Source organism: Drosophila yakuba, chromosome 2R, assembly GCF_016746365.2.
Source record: "Drosophila yakuba strain Tai18E2 chromosome 2R, Prin_Dyak_Tai18E2_2.1, whole genome shotgun sequence".
NCBI classification, from domain to species: Eukaryota; Metazoa; Arthropoda; class Insecta; order Diptera; family Drosophilidae; genus Drosophila; species Drosophila yakuba.
The window spans coordinates 18,777,231-18,803,580 of NC_052528.2; the positions used below are offsets into that span (position 1 = coordinate 18,777,231).

Sequence of the window (26,350 nt, forward strand, 5' to 3'; positions counted from 1 at the left end):
AAACCGGAATAATGCTTTAATCATGCAGAAACACAAAGAACTTTAAACAATTCGATTTTGCCGTCTCTAATTGCTTGGGGAATGGAGGTGCCAAATGGGGGGATATGGGTGAGTTATGGTGGGAGGTTTTTGGGGCGGTGCAAAACTTTGGGGCCACCTCCTTAACTTTTGTTTGCAAATTGAGTTGCTCTTGCCACTCTTGCTGTTTCTCAAACTCAATTAGGTGGCACATGGCTCCGATGATGCGCCTTCGAGTATGCAGCGAATAGATATCGCACATGCATTTGCCTGGAACACAATCCTGTTAATTATAATGAACTGAGCTGCTAGCTGCTGCCTGCTGCCTGCTGGCTGCTCCATTTTCCCCATGAATCCACTTCACACTTGGCTGGCCAACTATTACACGCTTTAAAAGCGGCGCAAAGTTCAGTAAATTGTGTTGTTTTTTTTTTACCGAGACGCGACCACAATTATTGCATTCGTTTTCATTTGCCCCGAATAAAAATGTCGAGGACAATAAAAATCGAGAGAACCGTGTGAGTGCATGCAGGTGCAATAATTGCATTTGACATTCATTAATTTTTCAGCCCTGTGAGTGGGGTGAGCAATGAAAATACCTTGCATACTCTAAGGGCTGGCCAAATAAATAAATAAATCAACAATGTAAACTTGCAAAAGAAAAAATGGATGGATAAATGAACAAAACGGTGCTCCCCATATGCTGGTTTTTTTTGCTATGAAACGTAAATTCTATCGAAATTGATTCTTGTGCTCCACTAGTTGGTTACATATACATATATGTGCTGGGTGATTTTGGTGTGAAGGAGAGGGAGGACCACCAATCGCTAAACTAGACGTGTTGCTCGCTGGGATCGGGGGAATCCGGTTAATACTTGGTTGCACAATTATAGACAATTACATTCCACACATAGACACGGTTACGTAGTATGCTTTTTATGGTGTGTGAGTGTCTGTGTCTGTTGATTAATGGTTTTTTTTTCTGTTTTTTTGTTTTTATTTTATTTCATATCATTTCATTTATTTTGGCATTCTGGGCTTTGGTGGGGGTGGGAAGGTTGTTGTAGTAGTTACGTTATCGTTATTGTTCCGCCTGTCGCACTAAAACGGGATATTTACCAAGTTCTTTACCTGCGGTGCCCATATTGAGTATACTAATCTCGCCAAAATAGGAACCAGCCTTCAGGGAGGCCATCACCGTCTTTCCATTGTCGGCCACCACCTGCAATCGTCCTCGGTTCACAATGTACATCTCCTTGCCCACCTCGCCTAAATCGCCATCGAAATCGGAAACGGATGGGAAAGATAAAAAAGTAGTGAGTTAGTGGCGATATCACAGGGATTTGCCAGGATCCTTGCCACTATACTCACCCTTTCTGCAGATGTAGTCGCCGGGCGAGAAGAGCACGGGCCTCAGGCGCAGCACCAGTTCGCATAGGAAACCGGCCTCAGTGTTTTGGAAAATCTCCACCCGCTTGAGCGTATCTAAATGGACGTTAATTGCTATTTCAGCCTGGAACGGTAAGCCGGGGAGGGGGCGCGGAGAACGGAAAGATTTCGCCTTTAGTAATGGACAAATCGTGTTCCGGGGGCCTAAGACGCCCCAGTGTACTACTTACCTTTAATTTATCAGGAAGACAGGACACGGCGCGCTCCTCGTCCGAGCATTTTTGCGTAAGCCACAGGTAATCGAACCATTTGATGACCTTCACCTGCAGATGATTCGGCACACGTCGCATCCGCATGTACGTCTTCACGCCATCCAGCTTGGCTGTGGTACAGAAAACCAGGCCCAAACGAAGAAGGAAACGAACACACAAATGGAATGGGAGAAGAACAAGAAAAGGAAAATGTTTTATTTGTATTTGCTGAGGATTTTCCTGGAAATTGATACGCGACAGGCATACAAAGTTCGTGGAAATTAGGGTGCTGTACAATGGTATTTAGAATCGCCGATGGTCAGCAAATGTTGTAAGCATTGTACAGGTAAACAAGGCATCTTACTTGTAACTTCATCTAATCGCCGTGTCAGGAGAAAGCAATTATTTCAGCTTTATGTTTAGGAAATTATATTCAAGTGTCTGCGATGTAGATATATCTTTCAAATTAAATATTTTAGTAAGTCTACACCGCAGACAAATAAAATGTGTACCATCGTACATGGACTTTGCTCTCTAATCGTTCAATCAAGGCGTTCTGCATAAATTTGTAATATAAGGCTTTTGGCTGTCCGGCTGGGCTAAGCTCTCACCTGGCCCACCTGGCGTATACTTGATATTGATCACTGCATCTTAGGTACTGTCTTCCACGTGAACCCATCTTGTGTTTAGCCGGCAATTAACAATCCGTTCTGGTCGAGGAGCACTCACAAAGGAACTAACCAGTGGATAGTAATCGGTGGGTTGGTGGGCTAATGGGCTGATGGCCTGGTGCTGCAGTTGCAGCTCAACAATGAGCGATGTTCGCTCGATTGGCTATATCTGAAGGGATATTGGACATGGGACATGGGACATGGGACATTCCATGTGACCAGACTGCTGCCATTGGCAGGGGCATGGGATAAGGGACGATAGAACAGGACACTGTTTGAGCAATATTGATGACAACTGGCTTTTGTTTTTAGTTTCCCACAGCACCACTCCACGGCGAGTCGTACCCAGTCGATAAGAGGAAATTAAATCTCTTGGCTTGTCAGTGGTAACAAATATTGACACAATTTGTCGGCGCTTGCCAAAGGGGAATGAAATTGGCGAGTGGGTGTGGGCAATTGGGGACAAATGGAAGGGGCAGGTGGCAGGTGGAACTCAACTGAGTGCTGCGTCTTTTGTGTTTGCTCGTGCAAACATTTGAAAACCAACTGACAAACAGGCAAACAGATTGAATACAAATAAATACCCAGTTACCGGGCTAAAAGTCCAGGGGGCGTGGCCAGCAACGACATCATCTATAATGCAATCAATCGTCAGCTGAAAGCTCAAGCTTTCCCCGTTGGTCATTTGTCATCTCTCAATTGTCAAATGTCTTTTGTTGTCGAACTCAAATTTCAGCTCGCTTGTCTAATAAGATTGGAGATTGAAAGCGGAGTCCTAATGGAAATTGCAGTTTTTCGATATAAATCCGAATAGCTTGTGTCACTTCGTTTCGACTCTAAATAAATTAAACAATTAAATAATGGAAACATATTGGCGCGTTAGGAAAAGTTCGGTAAATTTAAATTGTATTTTAATCGATTTAAGCCGCATTGAAAACGATGTCAATAATAGTTTTACTTGCAGTTTCAATTTAAACAAAAATTGCTTCTGCCGAAAGCCAAAGTAATCTGCAATCAAATTTAATTTAAAACGCAAATAATCCCGAATTAGGCTCTTCATTCGTGCTGCTGATTAAGTTTTCCGCTTGGTTACTCGTGTTCGTGTCCTACTTTCGAATGGCATTTGTGCCAGACTTTGTCGGCGAAGTAAAAGATTTGCGAACGGCAGTGTGTCTGCCTCTTGGCAGCCATTACACATATCGGATATGGATAGCAATGGAAATGTTTACCCCCAACTCTTTCCCATTTCCCCCCTCGATCCAGCTCCACTTGCCAGCCAACAGCTATCCACCAGTGATACGAGAGCCATGCAAAATTACAACGATTTTTATTGCGGCGCTGCTTGAATGCATTCGACACCCACCCATTTACCCATCCACCAATCCACCATCCTTTTCAATTGTTCACACACACACACACACACTTGGCCAACACCTACTTTCCCACTTTTGCTGCGTTGTTGGCACGATCTTTGCGGGGTTTTGTTACAATTGAAAATCAATCTAAATATTAATTGCATATTCCATGGCAGCCGGCAAAAATAAACAAATAGAACAGTGAGTCCTTCAGCTTTCGGGCGGGTATTTTGCAGTATTGTGTGGTTGGCTCAGTAATTGCGGTTGCTTTCGAAAGATTCTCGTCCTGCCGGCGTTTTTGTGTCTCCTGATGGTTTTTGGTGTTTTTAGAAATTGCTCGAGCTTTAATTCCTTTGCTTGCTCTGTGGATGAACCGAGCTTATCCTGTATCTTCCGTCCTGTCTCGTTTGGCTACGTTTCGTCCTGTTTCCTGACCTCCCCTCCCCCCGCACACGCCACTGCGCTCTCCTCTTCCATTTCGTTGCATTTTGCGAGCAAAATTTAATTTGCCATTTTTTGCCCCCAAGTCACTTGGCAGCGTTTGTCCAAAAAAGAAAAGAAAAAAAAGAGAGAAGAAAGTGCATTTGGCTTCACATTCAGCTTATTTCTTATTTATTTTTCATTTTATGCTCTGCTTCGCCTACAGTTGCCCTCGGCGAACTTTGATCTGCTTCTGTTGCAATTTTTAGATGGCGCAACCGCTGCTGCATCGTTTTCTTGTTCGCTTTTTTGCCGCCAGATGGCGGTGTCACCTCACAACTAAGCGGTGCCTTTCCCAATAATTACATTTACTGTTTTGACTCGACTTTTGTCTCTCGACTGACGGGCGAGGACAATTGCCGCCGTAGGATCAACTGCAGGCAAAAAAACTGCAGGCTTCATATTGGTGAAAAGGAGGCGGTGTTGATGGGTGCACTTCAGTAGCTGACACGTGTGTGTGTGGGTGTGTGCATGTATGTGAAAGAAATCTGGGTGCAAAGTTCAGGCCATTGTCTAGCCCCCAACTGCAGCAGCAAGTTGCCGAGCGAACAAAAGAGGGGATCACATGCAAACAGTAAATATGCGTGACAAAAACTTGCTCTTCCTGTGCCACAGTCTTTTCATAAACCGCCGCACACCCAAACCAACACACCCATACACACACAAAAACATGCATTCGAAAAGATGAAGAAAAATAAAGAGGAAAATAAAAAACGCTGGATTGTGGGGCATTCTAGCCAAGTGAAAATTGCAAACTAACTAGAAACCACTTAAGAGTCAAGCTGATGTGTTATGCCAAAGACGGAAGTTGTGCTCGGGGCCCAGGAGATCTTCCTTCCACCTTCTCCTTTGGAGGCCAGAACAATGGTCGCTGATGGGAGTTGAGCTGCAGCAGAGGGGCAAATGGAGAATGGTCTGGCATTTACTAAATGCGCACAGGAATCGAAGGAATTGTCTGCGATTATCACCCGAGTGCAGAGAGTCCTTGGCGCAATTCAAAGTGAAGGCGAAGTAATGGTCTGCACTCTCGCCACCTGCCATCTCAACTGGATTTCTTTCAAATACGGAAAACAAATGTCATAGATTTGCTGCAGAAGTGTGGGCATCTGCGAAGGATAATGGCTTGCGAACAACCATTCACTAAGATTAGCCAAAATAGTTAAATTAAATATACAATGATCTTTGCACAAATTTGTCCTCATGTTGTACAAGCAATACATTTGTTTTCCAATTAGAAGAATGTTAATTAAACTTTTGAGTTTTCTAAATCTCCACTTCCTTTTGCTTTCTACTCTTTCTCATTCAAGTACTCAAACACTTGAAAATATGTTAAGTCATCAGATAGCTATGCAAACATCGATCCGACAGCTTTTTTGCTTGTTGCAGTTTTGTTGCTCTAAATGTTTTGGAAGCGCCCCGGATAGTAGCTCTTCCCCTCCGGAAATGGTACAACCAACAGCCGGATATACGAGTATATGATGGCTTACCATTGAATAGTGCAGATTCAATTTCAAGCCAAATGCATTCGGCCTCTGATTTTTGCACCTTAATTATGCATTTACCAACGCCGACGATTCTGCCACTCCACAGGACTGGGGGACTGGACTGGGGCAACAAACAATGGGCGCCATGTGGCAGGCAGGAGCAGGTGGAGGTGCAGGAGCAGCTGAAGCCGAGCTGAGCACGGCTGATGGTCGGATGAAGTGCTGGGGATGGATTTATTCAGGCGGTAACTAAAAATATATGCGGCGAGCACCTCGCAGCGCCAACAGTTTGCAATAACAATGCGCATGCCAGCTGCATTGGGGAGCTGAAAGCCGAATGCTGAAATCCTTGGGAATTCGCCATTCAAGGATAATGGAATACTTTGCCCTTAAAGAGCAGCTACATGCCGTAATACAAAAGCAACAAAAAAAAAAGAAAGGGGAAAAAACCGAGAGGAACAAGAACAACAACTGGCGTGTTCTAAAAATACGACAGTAAGTTGGTGTACATGCAGCTTAATGGGCAAAAGCGGCCACCAGCGGCGACTGCGTCTACGATATTGATTGGAATCCGCATATATATATATTCCCCCCCCCCCCCACACACACAGGACTCACACACACACACACAGGGTTACAACTGTGGGGCATAACCAGAAGCAAACATAAACTCACACAAGCACAGGACATTGCTGTGGCAAGCAAAAGCAAACAGCGAAACGAACAACAAACACAAACCAAGCTGAACACATATACCCATGCAGAGGGGAGACCAGGACACTCACACACACACACACACACAGAGACACACTCACACGCACACACACACACACACAGCTAGGGCTGGCAACTTAAAGTGGATAATGGACGTTGCTGCATCCCCTCTTTTTTTCGCCCACATCCCCTCTTAAAAAAGAGGCAGAGAAAATGGAAAGAGGTGCAGGCCAAAGGGATGTGGCACAATCGAAGAAAACGATACCCTGGAAAGGTATGGCAAAAGTCCTTTGACAGATTTATTCAGCAGATGTCTTCTTTGAGAAGGATAACGTTGTATTATTGTCCTTTATTTCCACCACTGAGAAAAAATCGACCTAAAATAACTTTTTGGGCTTTTTTGTGATTTCAAAAGGATGGGGGCACACTCAAAGAACATTCTGTTAGAATTTCCAGAACTCTGCAATAATTTCTACTGAAAATACATATTTCTTTGAATGTAGAACTTGAGAGGAGTAAGGTGAGTGTTAAGTCAAGCTCAAAATCTTTGGATGCCCTCGGTGTGGGGAAAGGATATCACCGACACCGTTCCAATGTCGAATGGCTGACGCGTTTCTGAGTTCGTTTGCTTTTCGTCACTTCGCCTCGTTGCTATTTTTAGTGCCACCATTGTGGGGCAGCAGCAGCAGCAACAATAAAAACAAGAGCAGGCAACAACACTCTGGGCATTATGCATTTACCAAAAAAAAAGCTTGGCTAAAGCACTACAAATCTTCTTCTCGGCGCTCAGCTCCGTGCAGCTTCCGCTCCTTCAGCTCCTTTGGGCCAGCAATCGTGTTTGCTTGTGCTGGCTTAAATTGAGCGCGTAAATTGTTTTAATTGCGGGGCCAAAAGCCAAGTCCGTCCCAGCCAAGCCAAGCCAAACAGACGTTAATTGTAAATGAAGACTGAGCAGCAGACTGGGCGGTGTAAAATGGCATAAATGTTTAAAAACTAAATAAGGCAAGAAATTTCAATTGAATAAATGCACAGGAACTCTGGCACACACTCACGAGTGTGGACGATGATTCATATGCAAACTGTCCGTCCGCATACATCAATCAAGGTCCGTTGACAGTTTTGCTGACAGCGGGAAAATTTGCATAAAACTATTTACAATAACAATTACATAATGGGACCTGCAGGATGGGCGCAGATATATATGTATGGGGGAGCTGCATTTCCATAATTTTAAATGTCAGTTTTTGAAATGGTGTTTGGACAGTTGCCAAAACAGGGGCAAATTCAATACACAGCCTCAACACAGTGAATGTCCTGAATGCGAGCAGGTTGCTTGGCAGTGTGTGCGTTGGTATGCACTGGGAGAAACTGAACTTTGGTCGGGAGTGCAAATATATTTTGCAATTATGAGCAACTATAATGCGTTTCAGCATGCTAGATTGTAATCTGAACAAATATGCTGTTCTTAGCCATTTAATGTAATGCAATTCTCTTGGTTTTGGTATGATTTGTTTCAGCACTCTCTCGCTTTTTCTCTGAGTGCATTCGGTTGAGTATGTGAGAGCTTGTCGATTATCGCAAGCATTTGGCGAATGGCAAACTTTTGCGCTTGTCGGCGTTAACAAGCCACAGCCATGCGTTTAACTAAGCGTGAATGTAACAGTGTGTGTGTGTGTGTGTATGAGTGTCTGGAAGGGTAAGGGGGTGGCGGGGGGTGAGCCTGTCAGCGTGCGGCTGAAGTGTTCTGGTGTGTATGTGTATGTGTGTGTGTGTGCCAGAGTCTGTGCGGTTGGGTAGCGGCAACATTGTTGCAAAATGATTTTGAAAAAAAAACCATCAATAACTCAAATATAATGACAGTTTTCCACTTGTTGTTGCCCCTCACAATCACCCACCGCCCCCAAGCTGCCCACCACCCCCTCAGCCCCCAACCCCTAAGTGGGACTAAATGGATGAATAACTTAGGCCAGCTGCTTCGCTCGCCTTTCCTCTTCGTGTGCGATGTTATGTAATGTAATAACGTCAATCAAACTTAAAAAGGCAGACCAACTATTTCAAAATCAATTTTCCTGAGAACCCCTCCTCTTTTGCAGTGGCGGTGGAAAAGCGGAAAAGTGGAAAAGCAGCGGAAGGAAACAGGAAAGCGACCTCGGCTTAAGCAAATACACAAGCACAAGTTGTTGCAGCATCAGTGGAATCCTGAGTGGAATGTAGCTTGTAGCTTGTAGAGCGGAGGAAGTAGGCTAATGTAGCAGAAGAAGACTTGGGACTCAGGACTCAGGACTCAGTCACTTTGCAAACAGTATCTCCCACTAAGCTCTGACTAGCAAAATTTGCTGCCAGGCAGCGTGACACCGAGTGAAAAAGTGCCTGGCTTGGTTAAAGTTGGGTTTTAAACTTTTGACTGGCCGTGGCGCGCGTGGTTTTTGCCCCCGGGAGAAATGTATCATTCGTGTCATTAATCATTCGTCATGTGGGACGGCGACAACATTTCATTTGCTTATCATCCCGACTCAAAGTCTTTGGGGGAATAAACGCAACAAGAGTAGGCCTCAAAGTTGAATGAATCAAATGGGCTGTCGGAAAACTTATTTCTAAGCCTAGAAATCCCCGACAAGTCAGTGGATTCCCCTACTCTGCGAACAAAGGCGAGACTAACTTTGGCATTTGCGGAGTTAGAGGGAGATGCGTTAGAAACAAGGAATATTTATTTCTACAAATTACAGACGTCTTGAATTTGCATAGCCCAAAAGTATGCACCAGTTTGTTTGAAATTCAAAAGTTCTTCTCTGGCAGGAAAATCCTTATAGCTCGTATAATATTTACTCAATATAATTACTTGAAACTGCACAGGGATTACGAAGAATCCGTTTAGCTGGTGTGCCAGCGGTGTGTGTTCAACTTATTTGCCCGCTTGATTTTTTATGGCCAGCACTCCAGCACAACTGCTGCCCATCATCATCATCATCATCATTGCCAACTAACATCATTCCTGTCCCATGGCCGGCCACTCAAAGGCAAGCGCTGAATTGACAAATTGATGGATGGTTCTCCAAACGTTGCATGCTTCAGCATCTCTGCTTTCCTTATTTTCTCCCTTTATTGCCCCTTGTGCGAGTATATGATGCATTATTATTCCGGAAGAGTTTGTGACCGCAACAACAACAATTGCTCGCCTAAGTGTTTTATTAGCCATCGAGAACAGAGCTTGAGTTCGGTTGAGTTGAGTTGATTGTCAGTTTTCATACACATCGGTTTTTTCTCCCATTTCTGTTTTTTATTGTACACCATTTTTTTCTGAGTTTCCTTAGGATTTCATTGGTTAGTACCATGCCTTCTTTTTCCGGTAATGAGCTAACGAATGAACAGATCGACGAACTTCGGGATGCCTTCGAGCGCTATGATCTGGACGCGAATGGCACTTTATCAGCCAAAGATGTGCGTCTGGCTCTGATTTCAGTGGGTTACGAAATCACTGAGGCGGAGCTGTACGATCTCATACACTCGGTGGCCGTGAGTGACGAGCAGGAACTGGATTTGCAAAAATTTATGCGCATGATGGCGCCCCGAATGGCCCACGTGGATAGTGATCAAACTCTATGCCGGACCTTCAGCATCATTGACCGCGATCGCGACGGCTACGTCTCCGTCCAGGATGTGCGTGCCATCATGGTCGTCCTGGGCGAAGTCGTAACCGATGACGACATTAAGGACATCTGCCGTGCCGTCGATATGGATGGCGATGGGCGCATAAGCCTGCGCGATTTCATAAGCTTCATGCACAGCCCCATTTGAACTGAGAGCGCAATCAAAATTTTATGTTTTTCATAACAAGTAGGCGTAAGAAAATGTGTGTTTCAAAAATCCACTGTAAACTATAATACAAATAATTGTTTTCATAATTATTCATAGTTTTAGTTTAAGTTTATAATGGTTTTTAGTAGGGTTTCATGTCTGAAGTACTTAAAAATTGAAATTCAATACATATAAGTAAATTTCTGCTGCTGGCAAAAAAAAAAACGAAGGCGGCTGAATGGAAAACGGAATGGAAAAATTGAGAGCATAAAGCCAGAAATTAATTCAACAGCACGTTTCGTCCATTAAGCCGCCAGAGCTTTGCTTGCTGACTTTGCCATCCTTTCGCCACCGCCCCCTCCCACTCCCCCATGCAGGACATGGACATGGACACATGTGCAATGGCCGCATACACAAACACACATGCAAAGTGTTGTGTAAACAAGTCAGCTGCCAGTTGGCTGGGCGCTGCAGGCGGAGAGGTGACAGAGGAGAGGAGAGCTAGAAGACGAAGAAGAAGCTTAGCCAGAAGGAACAGGCAGCGGAAATCAAGGTGCCACGCCCCCTTTTGGACCCGCCCACCGGCGTCCAATTGTGCTTTGTTTGCTCCCCGCTGGCAGGAGCTGACCAAACCACCTTGACCCATTGTCGTCGTGAGTGGCTTTAATATTTTTCAGCTGACGCTGCTCCTAATGAAAGCAAGAAATGATGCCCAGCGCTGTCGCATCTTATTCTCGTTTCCGCTTCCTCTGATGCGTTCGTCGCTAGGTCTGTGCACTCAAAACAAATACTGTGAAATCGAAAGTCTGTCGCAAAAGCTATATGATAATCTACAGAAATGTGCCTGCAGAAAGTTTTTAAGTAACAGAAATTACTTGAGTTTTTAAGTTTACTTAGAAATTATTCCATAAAACTGTTCAATGCATTCAATTACTTGTGTGTAGTTTTTTTCTTGATCTTTTTTTTTCTTGAGTGTATGGTAGTCTAGTCCTGCTATGCCTTTCACTTGGCATTTTCCACTTAGCTGACTTGGATTGCTCTTGCATTTCGTCCAGTTATTTATGGCCCGGCCGGGTAAACGAGTTCATTTAGCTAATGGCCGCACGCCCAACTGAGCCTACGAGAGAACGAGAGTCTCCACGAGTCCTTCGGGTCCTTCGAGACCGCTTTGTATGCCACAATGGGCATTACGGGGCTGTCCTGATGCCACGTCATTATCGGTGCCATAGCACCGCAAGATTTCAATATTTTGCATAAAATTGGCACAGCTTTCAATCCGCACAATAATACCCGTACACATTCCCGTTCTGCTGAAAACGCAGCTTAAGGATAAATACGAAAGTATTTGCCCATTGTTATCCTGTTGCCATTCTTCTTTATCCGCATTCATATGCTGCGTAGTCCTTTTCCAGTTGTCAGGACAACTTCAAGCAACAAGTTCGGTCAGTTTTGTCTGGAATTCTTGAGAGGCTGCAAAATACCTTCAACGCTATTGTTGACGTTCACATTTCTCATTTGCATTAATATTGGTTTCCGTAAGGAAACTCAAAGCCGGAATTTCCGTAATAATTTAGATGGCGATGGCACATTTAATATTTCCCAAGCTCATCCTTGAAAATGTTCTTTCTTTTATCACGCTCTCAGCTTTATTTATATGCCAATTTATTGTGCTGGAATATAACTATAGAATACAAACAAGGACTTTAGGTCCTGTGCCATCAATCAGACCTCCTGTTTTCATTCTTTTCATAAAACAAAAACAATAATTAATCAGGCTAAGTACTTTGGTTAGACTGCAGGAAAAGGTATTGTTTAGAAAAACATTTCGGTCTCTTTAGTAAAAAATTAAAAAAAATTATTTTTGTTCTATTTCCGGATTATTTCTTTGTTGCATCACAAGTTGTCATAAATTTGCTATGAATAACGAAATCGGGTATTCGGTTTTAGTTGAGTGGCTTGCATATGTTATTGAAATCAGCTTGCCAGTGCTTACTTTTGTATATGAGAGTCGTCGTATATATAAAAGTGAAACATGGCTGAGAGTGGATAAAATATGGTCGAGTCTGATGCTTTTAGATAATCACAGTAGCAATTTCCTCATGCCATTGAAGATTCTTTACTAGTCTATAGTTTATGGAAAGTACTCACCTTGAAACTCCTTGCGCGCTGCACTCACTGACGTCACAATGTTGGCCACATGCCCCAGCACCGTGGCGAAGAGCATCAGGCCAAAGAGGAGCTGGAGGATAACAAAGACGTACTCGCCCTTGGAGCGCGGCTTGGGCAGATCCCCGATGGTGGTCAGGGCCAGGGTGCACCAGTAGTAGCTCTGCAGATACTGCTTGACCACGTCCGCCGACTCCGAGTCGTGGTAGACCCAGTTGCGCGATCCGAACCCATTGTTCTTGTGAATGATGTGGTAGAGACAGCCGTTCCAATGGAATATCACAAGCAGGTAGTGGATGAGGGCTGTGCTCCGGAACAGGTTCGGGTAGTTGGTGTGCCGCTCGGTGCGATCCATGAATGCCCAGAACCGGTAGATCTTCACCAGCCGGAAGCTGCGCAGGATCGAATTGAAGCCGATGGACAGATAGAGAAAGTCCAGCGGCAGCAGGCACAGGCAGTCGATGTAGAAGATCGTCGAGTTCATGTAGTGGGTGCGCAGCTTGAGTGCGTCCGTCTGCAGCACCCCGTCCTCCAGGTATCCGGTGCGAAAGTGGAACAGTATATCGATCAGATACAGAAAGTCGGACAGGTAGTCCAGACAGAACCAGATGGCGATCGTGCGCCGATTGATCTCCTGGAAGGCGAAGCGGTAGATTATCACCCAGAAGTTGTACAGAAAGGCCATGGACACCACCATGGACCAGTAGTAGCACAGTCGCCCCGCCGGATCAAAGACGAAGTGCAGCTTCCTGGCCGCCGTTGCGGCTCGAATCCGTTGTGAGGCCGTTCGCCGTGGCTTCTGGTGATGCGGCTGTCCACCATGAGAGCCTGGTCCACTACCCCCCCCGCCACCGTGGTGCGGATGATGCGGATGGCCGCCGTGGGGCGGTCCTGGTCCACCAGGGCCACCCTGCGAGGGTGGACCGTGTGCGTGCGGGTGGTGCGACACCGTGGAGGCCGAGTGCTGCAGCTGGTAGGGGTGGTGCGCCTGCTGGGCGGCATTGTGGTGCCCCTGCTGCTGCGATCGGGAGCGCGGGTAGCTATAGAATCAGAAATAAAAACAGGAATGGTTACATAACCCCATACATAATACATTTGACTCTCATATTATTAGTGCATACTGTTAGACTGATACCCACCGATCTGTGCCGTTGCAGTAGTTGCCACCGTACTGGTTGTGGCCGCCCATGGCCAAACTGGTGGCTCCGCCGCCGGCCAGCGTGTTATCCTGCGAGCCGCGTCCCGTGGATCGGTTCCATGTGCCCAGGAGCGGCTGATCGCCGCTGGCAGCCGTTTTCAGGCGACCCCGCGACTTGTTGCGTTGCTTGTTGTGCAGAAGATCCATTTCTGAGGCAGTGCTTACGGTGGCCATGTGCGAGTTTGAGGCCCTGGAGGCGCATGGTGTGGCCAGGCTGTCGTGCGATGTGAAGAAACCTTGTTGCGAGACACTCTGCCCGAATTTCGGCTGGGTCATGCCAAACTTTGGTCCTAGATCTGCGGATGGTAGGGAGGTTCAAAGAAAATAATTCGTTATAAATGAAATCATTTTTGTAACTCCTTCAATGTGCAAGGTTGGGAATAATCTATTGAGTTGTATGTTGTGAAAAACCCTATTTAAATGACATAGATACTGCTCATGAATCTTTATTTTATGACTAAGAGTGTCAGGATGAAAGTAGTATGAACAATTTTGCTTGGTATAATTTAAAACAATTTTAATGGTTATGTCGATCGCTTTTAAAATCAATAAAGTTTTTATAGCCACTTAAACAAAGCGCACAAAAGTCGAAAACCAAACAAAATGTTTAAAAAATGAAAGTGTAATTTTCATAATGTTTAAATTACTGGTAATTTTGGTTGTTTCGATATAGTTTTCGGGGACTGGAATCGGGATCACGTGGCCTTACCGAGAAAGCTCTGGCGATCGATCGAGAAGCGACGCAGGCTCCCCAGATCGATGAACTGCTCATCGCCGGCCATTGTGGGTGTAATTGAGAGTTCGGTTGTGTGTATGGCGGCACCAACACCACCACCTCCACCGCCATGTCCACTGCCACTGCCACCCACTTGGGTTGCAGTACCACCACCACCTGCCAATGCACCGCCACCAGACGAACCACCGCCCACAGTGAGATTTGTACAGGTGGTGCCACCGCCGGCACTGCCGCCCATTCCGGCACCCAAATAGCCGGCATTGCTCGCATAGAAGCTGCCATCCAGCTCGGCCATCTGCTGCTCATAGGCGGTCAGTGGGTTGATTGACCTCGAGCTGTGATCCCGATAGAGGGGGCGGGGCGAGGGCATCAGCGAGGGGTTGAGCAGCCCATTGAGCGACAGGCGTGGCTGCATTATCTCCGGAAAGCTAGCCCTCGGCGCTAATCTATGGTTTATGTTTGACTGAGATGTTGTTGCTGATTTGTAATTGTTGCTGCTGTTGTTGCAGTGGCTGCTGCTGTTGCAGTTGCTGTTGCAGTTGCTGTTGCAGTTGGTGTTGCTCTTGCTGTTGCTCTTGTTGCTGCCGTTGTTGTTTTGACGTATTGCGCCTGTTGTTTTGGTCTGCGGCCTGTCATTGTGAGCGGCATAAGCCTGAGTTTGAGCCTTCTGAACCTTCTGAGCCCTCGGAGCTCTCAGCCATCGTTCATCATCGTCATCATCATCGCTATAACCATTGACATGGTTTTCGTTGTCATTACCATCTGCTTCTGCGTCTGCATCTGCATCTGCATCACCATCTATGGCCGTTGAACGCCTCAAAGTGGGCGTGGCAGCTGCAATTGCCATCATTGTTTCGCGGTTTAATTTGATATTGGTGTCGCATTGATTAATGTTCGAATGGAAAAAGCACGAGAAATGTGATCAGAGAATAGTGTATAATTAATTGCAAATTCTCCATTAAACACATTTTTTTGTTTTTTTGCTTTTTTCTATAGCAGGTGGAAGGGGTTTAATGCACACACAGAAATGAGCGAATAAATCACAATAAGAACGAGTGAAAGAGGATTGGTTTGGTGGTTTAGTGGTGGTTTTTGGTGGTTTTTGGTGGCTACAGGTGGTTTGCTGGTTGGTGGTGGAGGTGTTGAAAGTGTTGGTCTTGAGCAACAACTCAACAGCAGTAACGTTATCAAATAGCAACAGCATTCAACAAGAAACAACAACGAGATTTACAGAAAATATGTATTCGTACAGCTAGGATTTGAATTCGAATGTATTTGGTTCGGGTTCTAGTTAACTTTTACCGGGACTTGACAGGTACACAGAGAAAATATGCTTTAATTAATATACTAACGTATATCTTACATACTAATAGTTTGCAAGGGTACAAATATCTCTTCAATTGCATCCCTAAGTTATGAATCTAAGTAAACATATGTTTTTCAAATGTTTCATGCATAGCTTACTTCCCAACTTTAAGGTGATGGCTAAGTAGCTTCGCACCAAAATCGCTCTTTCTCTATTTGGAGAGCCCAGAAATGTGATAATAAAGTTAGATTTAATTACGTGCGCCTAAATGGAGCATGCAACAAATAAGAGATATGAGCAGATGAGGAAGGCACACACACACACACACGGCAAAGGAGCTTCATTACTTTTAACCAGCTGCCAGGCAACGGGCACTTGGAAATTCATGAGCTGCCACACGCAAGGGGTCCGTACAGATTGGCCCAGAGCTCCTGGCCAAAGGACTGGCTCAAGTGCCACTTGACTGTCGAACCAGCCAGACAATGGCCAGGACTGCTGGCTTTCAGTTGTTTGTATCTGTATTTGTATTTGTATTTGTATCGGCGGCAATGTCGCCAGCGAACTGCGTGTGGCGCCAATTTATTTCTATTACCAGCCATTCGAGTCGAGTCCTCCGCCTGTTGCTCGTCGCTCCTCCAGGACGAAGATACCTGCCTCCAGCTGGGTGGCTGCCTGGCCATTGATTATTGGCAGACCGCTTTTAATTATTGCTCAGCTTCTGGCCAGCGTAATTCAATTAGGCCACCAAACAATGATGCTGAATAGATTGGCTAGAGTCGAGTGTTAGTCGAGTGGAGTGGAGTGGAGTCGAGGCGCGAGTCAAATGCAAAAATTGTCAATTACTTTGGCCCACCTGCCTACTGCCACATCCCCTGCTCCTTTCCGCACCTTCCAGCTCCTCGAACACGAATTTGCACTTTCCTCGCTGGGCAATAATTTCTAATTAATTCGCGCTTAATGGCAACATACAAATCAACTTGACCGCGTTTATTTATTAACTAATTCTACGTCATCCACGCCCTTCGTGAGATACTTTTGCGGTTGGTGGCCGGCAAAAATAAATGTTATTTAGCTTCGTGTGCATTATTAATAAATTCCAGAGCCTTCATCAAGCCCCCTCGCGTTAAATGTGGATACACGTGAAGTTTGTCAAGCTAATACACTGTTTTTAATCCTCTTTTGGCTACGAAATTGTGGGGAATACATAAAATATGTCACAAAACCAGGCATAAGAGTAACTAGACTGAATATCAGCAAACGATTAAAAATATTACACACATAATGAACTTTATTCGCAGTTTTAATTTTATTTTTAAGAGATTAAGAGCTTAAGCTTGAGCTCAGAACAGCTTAGAATCAAATCGGAGTAAATGAACTTAAAGGTCATAATAATAACTATTAAATGTTATTAAAAATACGAAAATCCCTTTTACCAAAAGACTTAAAGGGAGTTAAAGTGAGAGTTGAAGGTAGTCTCTGGTCGATAAATACACTTGTGTGAATTGCGTTGGCTCAAACACAAACTAAGTTTGCCAGAGTGCATTTCAATGTCTGGTGAAAGTTCGGACTACACGTAAACAAATTCAGCGTACTACATAGTATTGCGTCATTGGCAATTTACAAGCCTGTTGCCTACTTTCAGTCGCTGTCACCGCAAATTGGGCCGTTCCATGGCCGCCCAAGTCGAAGACATATTGAGAACGGGAAAGCGGAAAAGCGAAATTGCGGAAAAGCTGAAGAGCGAGGGATGGAAACCCATCCTTGTCCCTGACCGCATTCCAAGTTTGCAGACATAATCTTAGCACTATTTAATTTTGCTAATAGTTGAGTGTCATTAATTTAAACTTTTGCGCTTTTTGGTTTGTCTTGGCTGCGGCCTCGGTGATAACAAAAACATGCACTGGTAGGAGGAGGAGGAGGAGGAAAATGGGAAAAGGGAAGCGACTGAGTGAGATAGAGCGAAGAAAAATGAAAAATCTTCAGCTTAATGTGCGGCACTTTGTCATGGCCTGCCAGCCGGAAACGGAAACTTGCGACAAACTTGCGCAAAAGTTCAACAAAACGCTTGAACGGCCTCACTCACACACACAGAGAGAGAGTGGGGCAAGATGGGCTTCTGGGCAACCAAGAGCCATGAATTGTCAATAAATTTGCCTGCCGCAAATCATCACAAGTTGGTTCGGCTTCGGTTGTCCTCTGCCTGCCCAGCGAAACCCAAAAAAAAAAAGAAAATAAAATAAGTGGCATTCGGAGAAAAAGCGGCATTTCGGGCAAGAACTAAACCTCAATTATTTGGTGCAGCTGGCTCGGCAAATGAAAATATTTGAGAACACGAAATACTTTGACAAAAGTTGGCGAGCAAACTTTACTTAAACATACTTGAGCCCTACACAAACACGCGGCCGAGAAGCGAAAAGGAGCAAAGTGGACCAGAGCACGGCTCAAAGTGGAAATGGAAACTTAAAGGACACAAAAAGGAAGTCAAGCCATAAAAACATTGCCAGAAACCAACTTTAAACGCCTGCAGGCAAGGACCAAGCAAAAACAGCGCACTCAGCTGCCAGATGAACCGCAGCGAGGCGTACTTAATATGCACATAGAACAAAATCGTTTAAATTCGAAAGTAATTGACACGAGTTACACGTTTACTCGGCAGCAAAAATTGCACCTGAGCTTCACCTTGCGTCGGTCAGTGTACGAGTAGTTGCTTATAAGTTGCATTAAATTGCATATACATAAATTAATTATCGAACTTGATTAAATTGTTTTGCTTACTGGAGGATATTGGCAGTTAAATAGCAAACAAATAGCAATAAATTACCTATCTCAGTATTAGTACATGAACATAATACCATACTGGCATCAATCAACAAATTTAACTCAAACTCAAATTAAATCAGTTATCACAGCTAACCAAATATTTCAGTGTCCTTTGTATATGGCAAAGAAACACCAATATGTAGCCATTTTGATAGCAGTCATGGTAATCCTTAGTGGAGCCCATCGGATGAAACGCGTAGCACCGCCCGAATTTCATGGAGAGGACACCCTCGAGTTGGCCAAGTACGTGGTGTCCATCAGATCGAGAACCCCAAACAAGTATTTCGGCGACAATCACTATTGCGGTGGAGGGCTTCTATCCAACCGATGGGTGCTCACTGCCGCCCATTGTGTCATGGGGTAGGTACTATAGTTAACCAAGTAATGGATCTCTAATCCTATATCCTTGATCATCCTTGTAGGCAATCCAAGATCATGTACAAGGCTCGATGGCTGCTGGTGGTGGCCGGATCTCCACATAGACTGCGTTATGTCCCCGGAAAGTCCATCTGTTCGCCAGTGACAAGTCTGTACGTCCCAAATGACTTCACCATGCACAACACCTTCAACATGGCTCTAATGAAACTACAGGAGAAAATGCCCTTGAATCATCCCCGCATTGGATTCCTTCACCTGCCAAACACGGCACCGAAAATTGGCTACAAACACACAGTCCTCGGCTGGGGAAGAATGTATTTTGTACGACATTTTACTCCAAGTTTCCAAATTTTCTGTGTGTTCTTAAAACCTTTTTTACAATTTCTAGGGCGGCCCTTTGGCCGTGCACATATATCAGGTGGACGTGATACTCATGAATAACGCGCTGTGTAAGAAATATTTCCGGCACTACGGGAAAGGCATGATGTGTGCTGGTAAAAATAAGTGGACAGACGCGGATCCGTGCAGCGGCGACATCGGATCTCCATTACTTGACGGAAAGGTGGTTGTCGGCATTGTCGCCTATCCGATTGGTTGCGCTTGCACCACAATTCCGTCTGTCTATACGGACGTATTCAGCGGCTTAAAGTGGATCAGGCAAACGGCATATAACTTGGCCAGCACCAATGTGTCGAATCCAGTCATCATCTTCATACTGTGCTATGTAGCTCATGTCTGTTTAAATCGCATAACGCTAAGCTCGATGTAATGATTGAATACTGTATTTGAATTTTCGATCTAAGTTGCCAAATTAAACAGATAATATAAAGCAGTAACCCCTGGTTTAAAAGCAGGGTAGCAAATAAGCTGGACTTGTGACATGTCACAACTCTTAATAGGCACAAAGTGCGGCTGAGAACTGCGTTCATGTGCATGTGACTCTAATTGACATTACCCACACCTCGTGCACGTAGCAGAGCAATAAAGCACTAAAAATCTGTGAAACGAAAGTGGAAAAATTCGATACTGGGCTGGCTGGAGTGAGTGGAAAATCGGTTGATGCGAGCGAGAATTGAATTTGGATGGGAGCAGATTCCCCTGCTCTTCACCGGTTTCTTTATTCACGAGCAGGGCATTCATAATGGTCCCAATGGCAATGGATACACGAATTCAGCTTATGTTTCTTAGCAGGTAACAAAGGCCAGGCACCTGCTCCTCATTTAAGTAATGAATTTTGTGCATCTTGCTCTATTTCGGCTTTTTTCTTTTTGTTTTTTTTTTCCGAAGGGCCCCGTAGGCAAATGCGTAATGACAACATTAATGCAAACGACTTCATTTAATTAAACGCCCTTTTTGGCCTGGCAGCAAAGGAAACTGAGAAACTGGGAAACTGGCGAACTGGGAAACTGAGAAAGTGTGTAAGGCACCATCATCATTGCGACTCATTGGGACTCATTGCCAACATTTGCCCATCCTCATCCGCATCCGCATCCCTCTACCGAAATTGTTAAGGATCTCGTCCTGGCACTCGTACTCAACGTTTGGTATGCATGAATGCGTATTAAGGTGTGATAGGGGGCGTGCCACTGCCTATGTAGTAGTGCGCACGTGCGTGTAAGCGATGCGATGCGAATCTATACGAGTATGAGTGTGCCTGCCTGCCTGTGTGTGTGAGTAGCAATGTATATGTGGGCGTGGTCAGGTGTAACATCTGGCCCAAATGGAGTAGATGGAGCAGATGTGACAAGCTCGCCGACGAAGAAGCCAATTCAATTAACGGCCGCCGGCCCAAGCTGACAACGAAATAATCTCTCGAAATTGTGGCATTCCTGAGGGCGGACATGGCAGATGGTCAAGCAAGCGACTTCCGTTTTGTCATCGAAAATATCGCGATGGCGCATAAGCTTGATAAAGATCAGTGTAGATTGTAGATACAAATGCATAATCAGTTACTCTAGTACATTTCAAAAGAATGGCAAATCCAGTTTTCAGCACTTTTTCAATCCTTTCGGCAAACAGCAATAAATGTACTTTAAATTTTGCACCGCTTTCAATGTATTTAAGTGACTCAACTCATTAGCAGTGGGCCAACGTGGATACCGCACAGCTGCTGCAACCGCAAAAGCAATAAAGGCGTTGGGCTGATGGGGCGGTACAGTGCGGGGGGCGTGGCTCAGGGGCCAAAGCCAAACTGTTCATTTGCATGCGCTGGCACTCATTACATTTACATTAAACTTTTAATATGCGCGGACATGAGGGCAAAAGCAGGCGAGCACGAGAGGAGGAAAGCGTACAAGTTCGTGCGGTGCGAATTTCCAGTTAAAGTGAGTGTGAGTGTATGTGTATGTGTATGTGACTGTGTGCGAGTGAGTGTGTGTGCAATGCGGGTGCAATAGTGAAATTGAGTGACAAGCGCTGGCGGCTGCCCGCATCCGAATATCTTTATTTCCCAGGGTATATGCAGTTAATTACATTTTGGCCAGCTGCACAATCGACTCAGCAAATTTTTGGCCTGATCCCGATCCCGATCCAGATCCCGCGATTGGGGGCCATTAGCGCACCGCTGAGCGGTGGCTAAGCCAGCTGAAAAGCGACTGTGCTTTGCGGTTCCATTGACATTGTCCCAGGACATCGGCATGAATAGGAGATGAGCTCCTGCGCTCGCTTGTAGCTCGTCCCACTTGGCGTATACTTGATGCACGCAGAGAACTGGCACTGGATCGTGATATCTGGTCAGGAAACAAAGTTATGGCAACCAGATGTTCTGCTGGCAAAATTCCATATCATCTTGTATATGTTGTGTACACAATTGAAAACTAATACTAAAGGATAATGATCCTTTTAAATAACATAACATATACGTTCTTATTACTTCCCATTTGGTTCAGTGTTCGCGTGTTTAGCATGGCAAAAATCCAAAAGGGAATGGTGGTCACCCTACATATGTGTTTGTGTGTGTGTGTGTGTCTTAGTCTGCTTGTACTCGAGTGTAAGTGCATTTCGTTATGAGCTTAGCAGTCTTATAAATGTTTGCGTATTTGTTTGCCTCGACGACGTTGCTATTTACTTGATGTGACCTCTGCTGTGCTCAGCTTGTCCGCTCGCAATCTCTTCGCTAAGCAACTGCTATTGCATCTGTGTGCGAGTCTGTATCTGTATCTGTATCTGAATCTGCGAATGTATCTGCATCTGCTGTTGCCACTGTATGTGTGTGTGTGGGGTTAAGACAGCGCGCACAGCACATAAATATCTAAAGGATTCTTGAGTAACTTCTCTAATGGATTTGGGTTAAAAATATACACAAGGGCACATGGAGGGCAAACATTTACCCACACAAGTGCACACAAAAGAAAGCTCTGATTGTGTGTGTGTGTGTGTTAAAGATTTACAAATTAGTTTAATTTAAATTAGAGTGCGAGCACTTAGCAGTCAGTTGCGAGTATAATGTCAATTGCACACTGCACAGTAGAGCTTGGCTAAATGGAAAACTTGTACCATTTGTCTAGCATGCAGAGACTGTCAAGAAGTTCTGGAGTTTCGTTCGCTTTGTGAAATATTTTCAGACTTCAGCTCTATGCCCGCAGGCTCTGCTTGCAAAGATCAAAAAGAGTGAGCAAATTGAAATTGCGATGGTAATTATTTAGGTCTCGCTTCTCGCAGACAGAGGCAGACAATGCGGCATATTAAACGATTTCAAGCTGAATTTATATTTATATGTACCTCCATATGCGCATGCATGCCATTAAGCTGTCCAGGGGACGTTGTCCTGCTCCGTGTCCTGCTCCGTGTCCTGCTCCGTGTCCCGTGTTCCATGTTCCATGTCCTGTGACCGTGTCCCCGTAATGGGGCGAAAGTAATAAGCGTGGGCCAACAGGGCCAAAAACGAAAACTGAGGGGACCAGCTTATTGTTTACGACGTGCTTAGTGGCAAACTCGGCTTTGATAATGAAACGTTGGCAGGCAACACGCGCTGGCAGTTAACGGCAATTGCGACAAATGCCAAAAGCAGACAACGACGGGCCAACAGCCTGGCTCAGCTCTGCACATGGCCTGTAATTTTGGCCACAAAGTTGGTTGCATATACATATATACATCTACACTTGGCAAAACAAGTATACATATAAGCAACGAGAGTCGTGCTATCGATATAAGTTAACTCTAGTAACTTATTGCATGCATTTAGCTCCTTTAAAGCAGTTACTTATTGTTCCTTTACTAACAGATCTTATTACTATCATTAACATTTGTTCTAAGCATATTTTTCTCCAGTGTAGACCAAACTGGGATGTGTGTAATGTAAGACAAGACAGTCGCACGTGATGTGATTAGGACAAAGCCGCACACACAAACACTCTGAAAAGGGCGGGGAAAACTTCGAGCTTAGATTTTAATTTTTGCCAGCGATAAAACAGAAGCCAATGGGCCAATTTGCGCCAACTAGGCGTATGCGTAATGTGCATCAACAAATTTATTCCTCTTTCTGCCCCCGTGCGTATGCAATGAACATTTTCCCCAGCCGATTATGCAAATGAAGGGGTTGGGAGGGGGGCGGTACAAACGGGCCAGATTCAATTTGGACTCCTGCAACGGAATAATTGCTGCTATCCGTAGAAATCTGAGCGGAAAACTCAGTGCGGGAAATACGTTTGACACTCGGGCACTTTCGAACTGAAGCAATACCTCAATTAGCTCCACTTTTGCACCAACAGATGGCGCAGTTCTTTCTCTTCCACCGCAGCCACAAATCAATAATTCACCGAAATGCAGCCGTTAAGGTTTCCCCCGTTTTTCAGCAGGTTGGCTGCTGTTTGCGGTGTGAAGAAAAACCACATGCGAAAAATGGGAAAAAGCGAACTGACATTTTCTTGGTTTTCCACTCGATAGCAGACGTACCAGCGTTGCACTCGAGTTAAGATTTCGCATAATTAACTTTAAAAACTATTATAAAAAAGTCGATTTACTTGAGCTAAAGTTTCAAGTGTAATTAAGACGTGTTGTGTTCTAGTCGTATATAAAATAAATCAATATTTGTATATTGCAAGCAATTTTTATAGCTGTGTTTGCTTACGAAACTCCACTTCAATATTAAAATTTTCGACACAACGCAACTGTAGTTAAAAGCTGTACTGCTTTTAACTCAGTGAATCTTAAAAACTGGTTTATATGCATTTCAGAACTTTATCAATTTTATCGTAAAACTTCGAATCCTAAAACATAATCCTAGTGTATTCTGAGCTGGCACAGAAACTCTCTTTGCTTACTAGAAACTTTGCTAGGCAAATTTAACCTTTTCAATCGGATGTTTTTACCGAAAATTTTGCAAACACAGTTGTTATTCTGTTGTTACGGCTACTATTATTACTGCTGCATAAGCAGTGCACATTGCACATTGCACATTGAACATTGAGCATTGCATGAGCTCTGGCGTTGCATTCATTTGCTTTCAGCATGCCGCAAATAGTTTTGCAATCCCCTTGAAGGCGGCACTACTGGTCGTACTTCATTGTTTCGACAGTTTTGGGCGTTTTTGGCCAAAAATGTTTTGGCTCTCATCCACGCTCTGATTACCAAGTGTTTTGCCAGTGTCTGTGCAGCCAGGCTCCCAGGATATGAATGCATGTGTGTATGTGTGTGTGCTCTGCAAGTCAAATTAAGCTAAAACCGCTTAAAGTTGCAATTTCCGACACAGCATCTTGGCTGGAGGATATGAGCTTTCCATGCAACAACAGATCCTGCAACTATAATTAAAACTTTTGCCAAACAAACAGACGGCCACAAATGTAGAGTCAGTGCAGCAACAGAAAAATACATCGTAGAATGTGATGTTTTTATGTTTTTTCTTTGCCTTCACTTAACATAACATATGTTACACATGCATATTATGAACTTTACTATTCAATGCTATAAAGTCCTCTAAAACGCATTTTTTTTTAACGTGTAGCAGCAATTTGGCCTCCTAAGAACCTTTGCCTAAGTGAATTTCGTGCAATAATCGTGTTAAGGAACCTGTGAGGCACTCGTGGAAATGTTAATTGATTGAAATGCACATCCAACACTTTAAGCCCTGGCCCCTGACCCCTGACCTTGCTGACCCTTTTCCGCGGGCGGTGTTTTTGGGGGGGAGGGTAACCACTTTCTAGCCGAGCCGAAAGTTAAATTAATTTCTGTCGACAGAGCATCGCCAGTGAGTGGTGCAAAAACTTTCAAATGAATTACACATTCTAAGCACGCGGCTTTTTGAGAGGGGGGCCCTTTTGGACGGCGGGGGGCGTGGCAAGTATTTGCTTAGCACTTTTGCTGTTGTTGTTCTTCTTCTTCTTCTTGTTGTTGCCCAGCATAATTGTATTTGCTTTGGGCCACCACTCTCATGCTATCTCCGTCGCACTCCAGGTTGCCCCTTTTTTGAGTTCATACTCCTACATATACATATACAAGTTGTGTGTTTGCCGGGTGCAAAAGTTTATTTTCGACTTTTTCTGCTCTTTTTTTTCGCCTGTTTTGGTTTGTTTTTTAACTGTTAAATTGTTAAAAAATTACAAATAAATTGAATGAACATCGTCGCTGGCTGCGGCAAAAGGACAACACAGTTTCCGAGGGAGAGGACAACAATTACATTGTATTGACTTTTCAATTTCATTTTGCGGCAACTTTTTAAAGTGGTCGATTGAGGGACGAAAGGAAAGGGGGTACGTCGGGTGGGGAGTGGGAGTGGGCGGTAGTAGCTTTACTCTGGGAAATTGTTCCAAAATTTTTTGTTGGTCGCATGTTTGCTTTGACTCCGAGTTCTTGGTGTTGTTGCAGCAGTGCTGCCGTCATTATGCCATTAAGTCCTAAAACGAGACCTATTTGGGTCACATGGACGAGCTTCATGCTCCTCGCTCCGAGTCCTGCGTCCTGGGCCTGTGCATTAATGGCCACCAGGATGAGACTGGGTGATAGAGGGGCGACAGGACAATGCGCAAAAAGCTTAACGAACGTATAATAAGGGCAGAAGCCGGAGCAAAGAAATGCCAGCACTCGAGGCAGAGTCCTGCCGAGCTATTCTACCCACAAAGGATATCAACTTTAAGTGCACACACATCAGAGGATAGCTGCGAATGTTATCAATCAATAGTGGCCCCTCGTTCCAATACTTTATGTTTCTTCATGTTTCAATTTCCCCCAAGTGTTCGGTCTGACCTAATCGCATTGAATTTAATGTCAAGCAATTTCCGCTCCAGCTTGGCTGGCATATTGGTTTATAAAGAAATTCCTTTTCAAAAGGATCATCAAAATACTTTGAACTTTTTATTGTTCAACTTACAGGCAGACAACATAAAAACCGACTTCATTTGGTAATTTTCATTTCATAATTTTCTCGACCAAAACTTTCACTCGACTTTTGGGGGCTGTTAAGTAAGAAAGCAGCAGTTTATTTTCGCTGGCAACTGGTTTATGGCCATAATCGTTGACCGGGAAACGTGAAAATCATATCATGCATGTCTGGGAGTGGGTGGTTAGCACACTTTTCACGCTTTCCATTGGCCTGGCACAAATTCCTCTGATTGGCAGCAGAAATGCGATTAGGCTGCAGTCCGGCCAAGAAGTTC

At 44.6% G+C, this 26,350-nt stretch overlaps 3 protein-coding genes across 10 annotated transcripts in view; 2 read left to right on the forward strand and 1 right to left on the reverse strand.

Annotated features, from left to right (window-relative positions):
* Positions 1–26,350, reverse strand: part of LOC6531327 (cyclic nucleotide-gated cation channel beta-3) — a 58,051-nt gene that overhangs the window by 4,773 nt on the left and 26,928 nt on the right. For 4 of the 8 annotated variants that reach the window (XM_039372490.1, XM_039372488.1, XM_015195766.2 and 1 more), the window contains exons 3-8: positions 14,231–15,091; positions 13,463–13,817; positions 12,306–13,363; positions 1,638–1,789; positions 1,390–1,531; positions 1,138–1,287 (exon numbers count right to left, since the gene is read on the reverse strand). In XM_039372490.1, coding sequence (XP_039228424.1) covers positions 1,138–1,287; positions 1,390–1,531; positions 1,638–1,789; positions 12,306–13,363; positions 13,463–13,817; positions 14,231–15,091 — 2,718 coding nt within the window. The remainder of the gene's footprint in view (positions 1–1,137; positions 1,288–1,389; positions 1,532–1,637; positions 1,790–12,305; positions 13,364–13,462; positions 13,818–14,230; positions 15,092–26,350) is intronic. The other 4 variants (XM_039372492.1, XM_039372493.1, XM_039372491.1 and 1 more) reach the window with 3 other exon arrangements.
* Positions 9,604–10,264, forward strand: LOC6531328 (calmodulin). Its single transcript, XM_002092096.3, has one exon. The coding sequence runs from the start codon at positions 9,693–9,695 to the stop codon at positions 10,155–10,157; it is 465 nt and encodes a 154-aa protein (XP_002092132.1). The 5' UTR covers positions 9,604–9,692; the 3' UTR covers positions 10,158–10,264.
* On the forward strand, positions 18,410–19,597 carry LOC6531329 (mite allergen Eur m 3). The gene is made up of 3 exons (XM_002092097.4): positions 18,410–18,743; positions 18,806–19,082; positions 19,150–19,597. Exons 1-3 carry the CDS (start codon positions 18,502–18,504, stop codon positions 19,528–19,530), a joined length of 900 nt encoding a protein of 299 aa, XP_002092133.2. The 5' UTR covers positions 18,410–18,501; the 3' UTR covers positions 19,531–19,597.

Excerpts from the sequence above, each read along its gene's own strand:
- LOC6531328 (XM_002092096.3), top strand. The coding sequence starts at position 9,693 with ATGCCTTCTTTTTCCGGTAATGAGCTAACGAATGAACAGATCGACGAA.
- LOC6531329 (XM_002092097.4), top strand. The coding sequence starts at position 18,502 with ATGGCAAAGAAACACCAATATGTAGCCATTTTGATAGCAGTCATGGTA. Across the intron at positions 18,744-18,805 it reads GCCGCCCATTGTGTCATGGG|GCAATCCAAGATCATGTACA; the intron begins GTAGGTACTATA and ends TCATCCTTGTAG. Across the intron at positions 19,083-19,149 it reads GCTGGGGAAGAATGTATTTT|GGCGGCCCTTTGGCCGTGCA; the intron begins GTACGACATTTT and ends TACAATTTCTAG.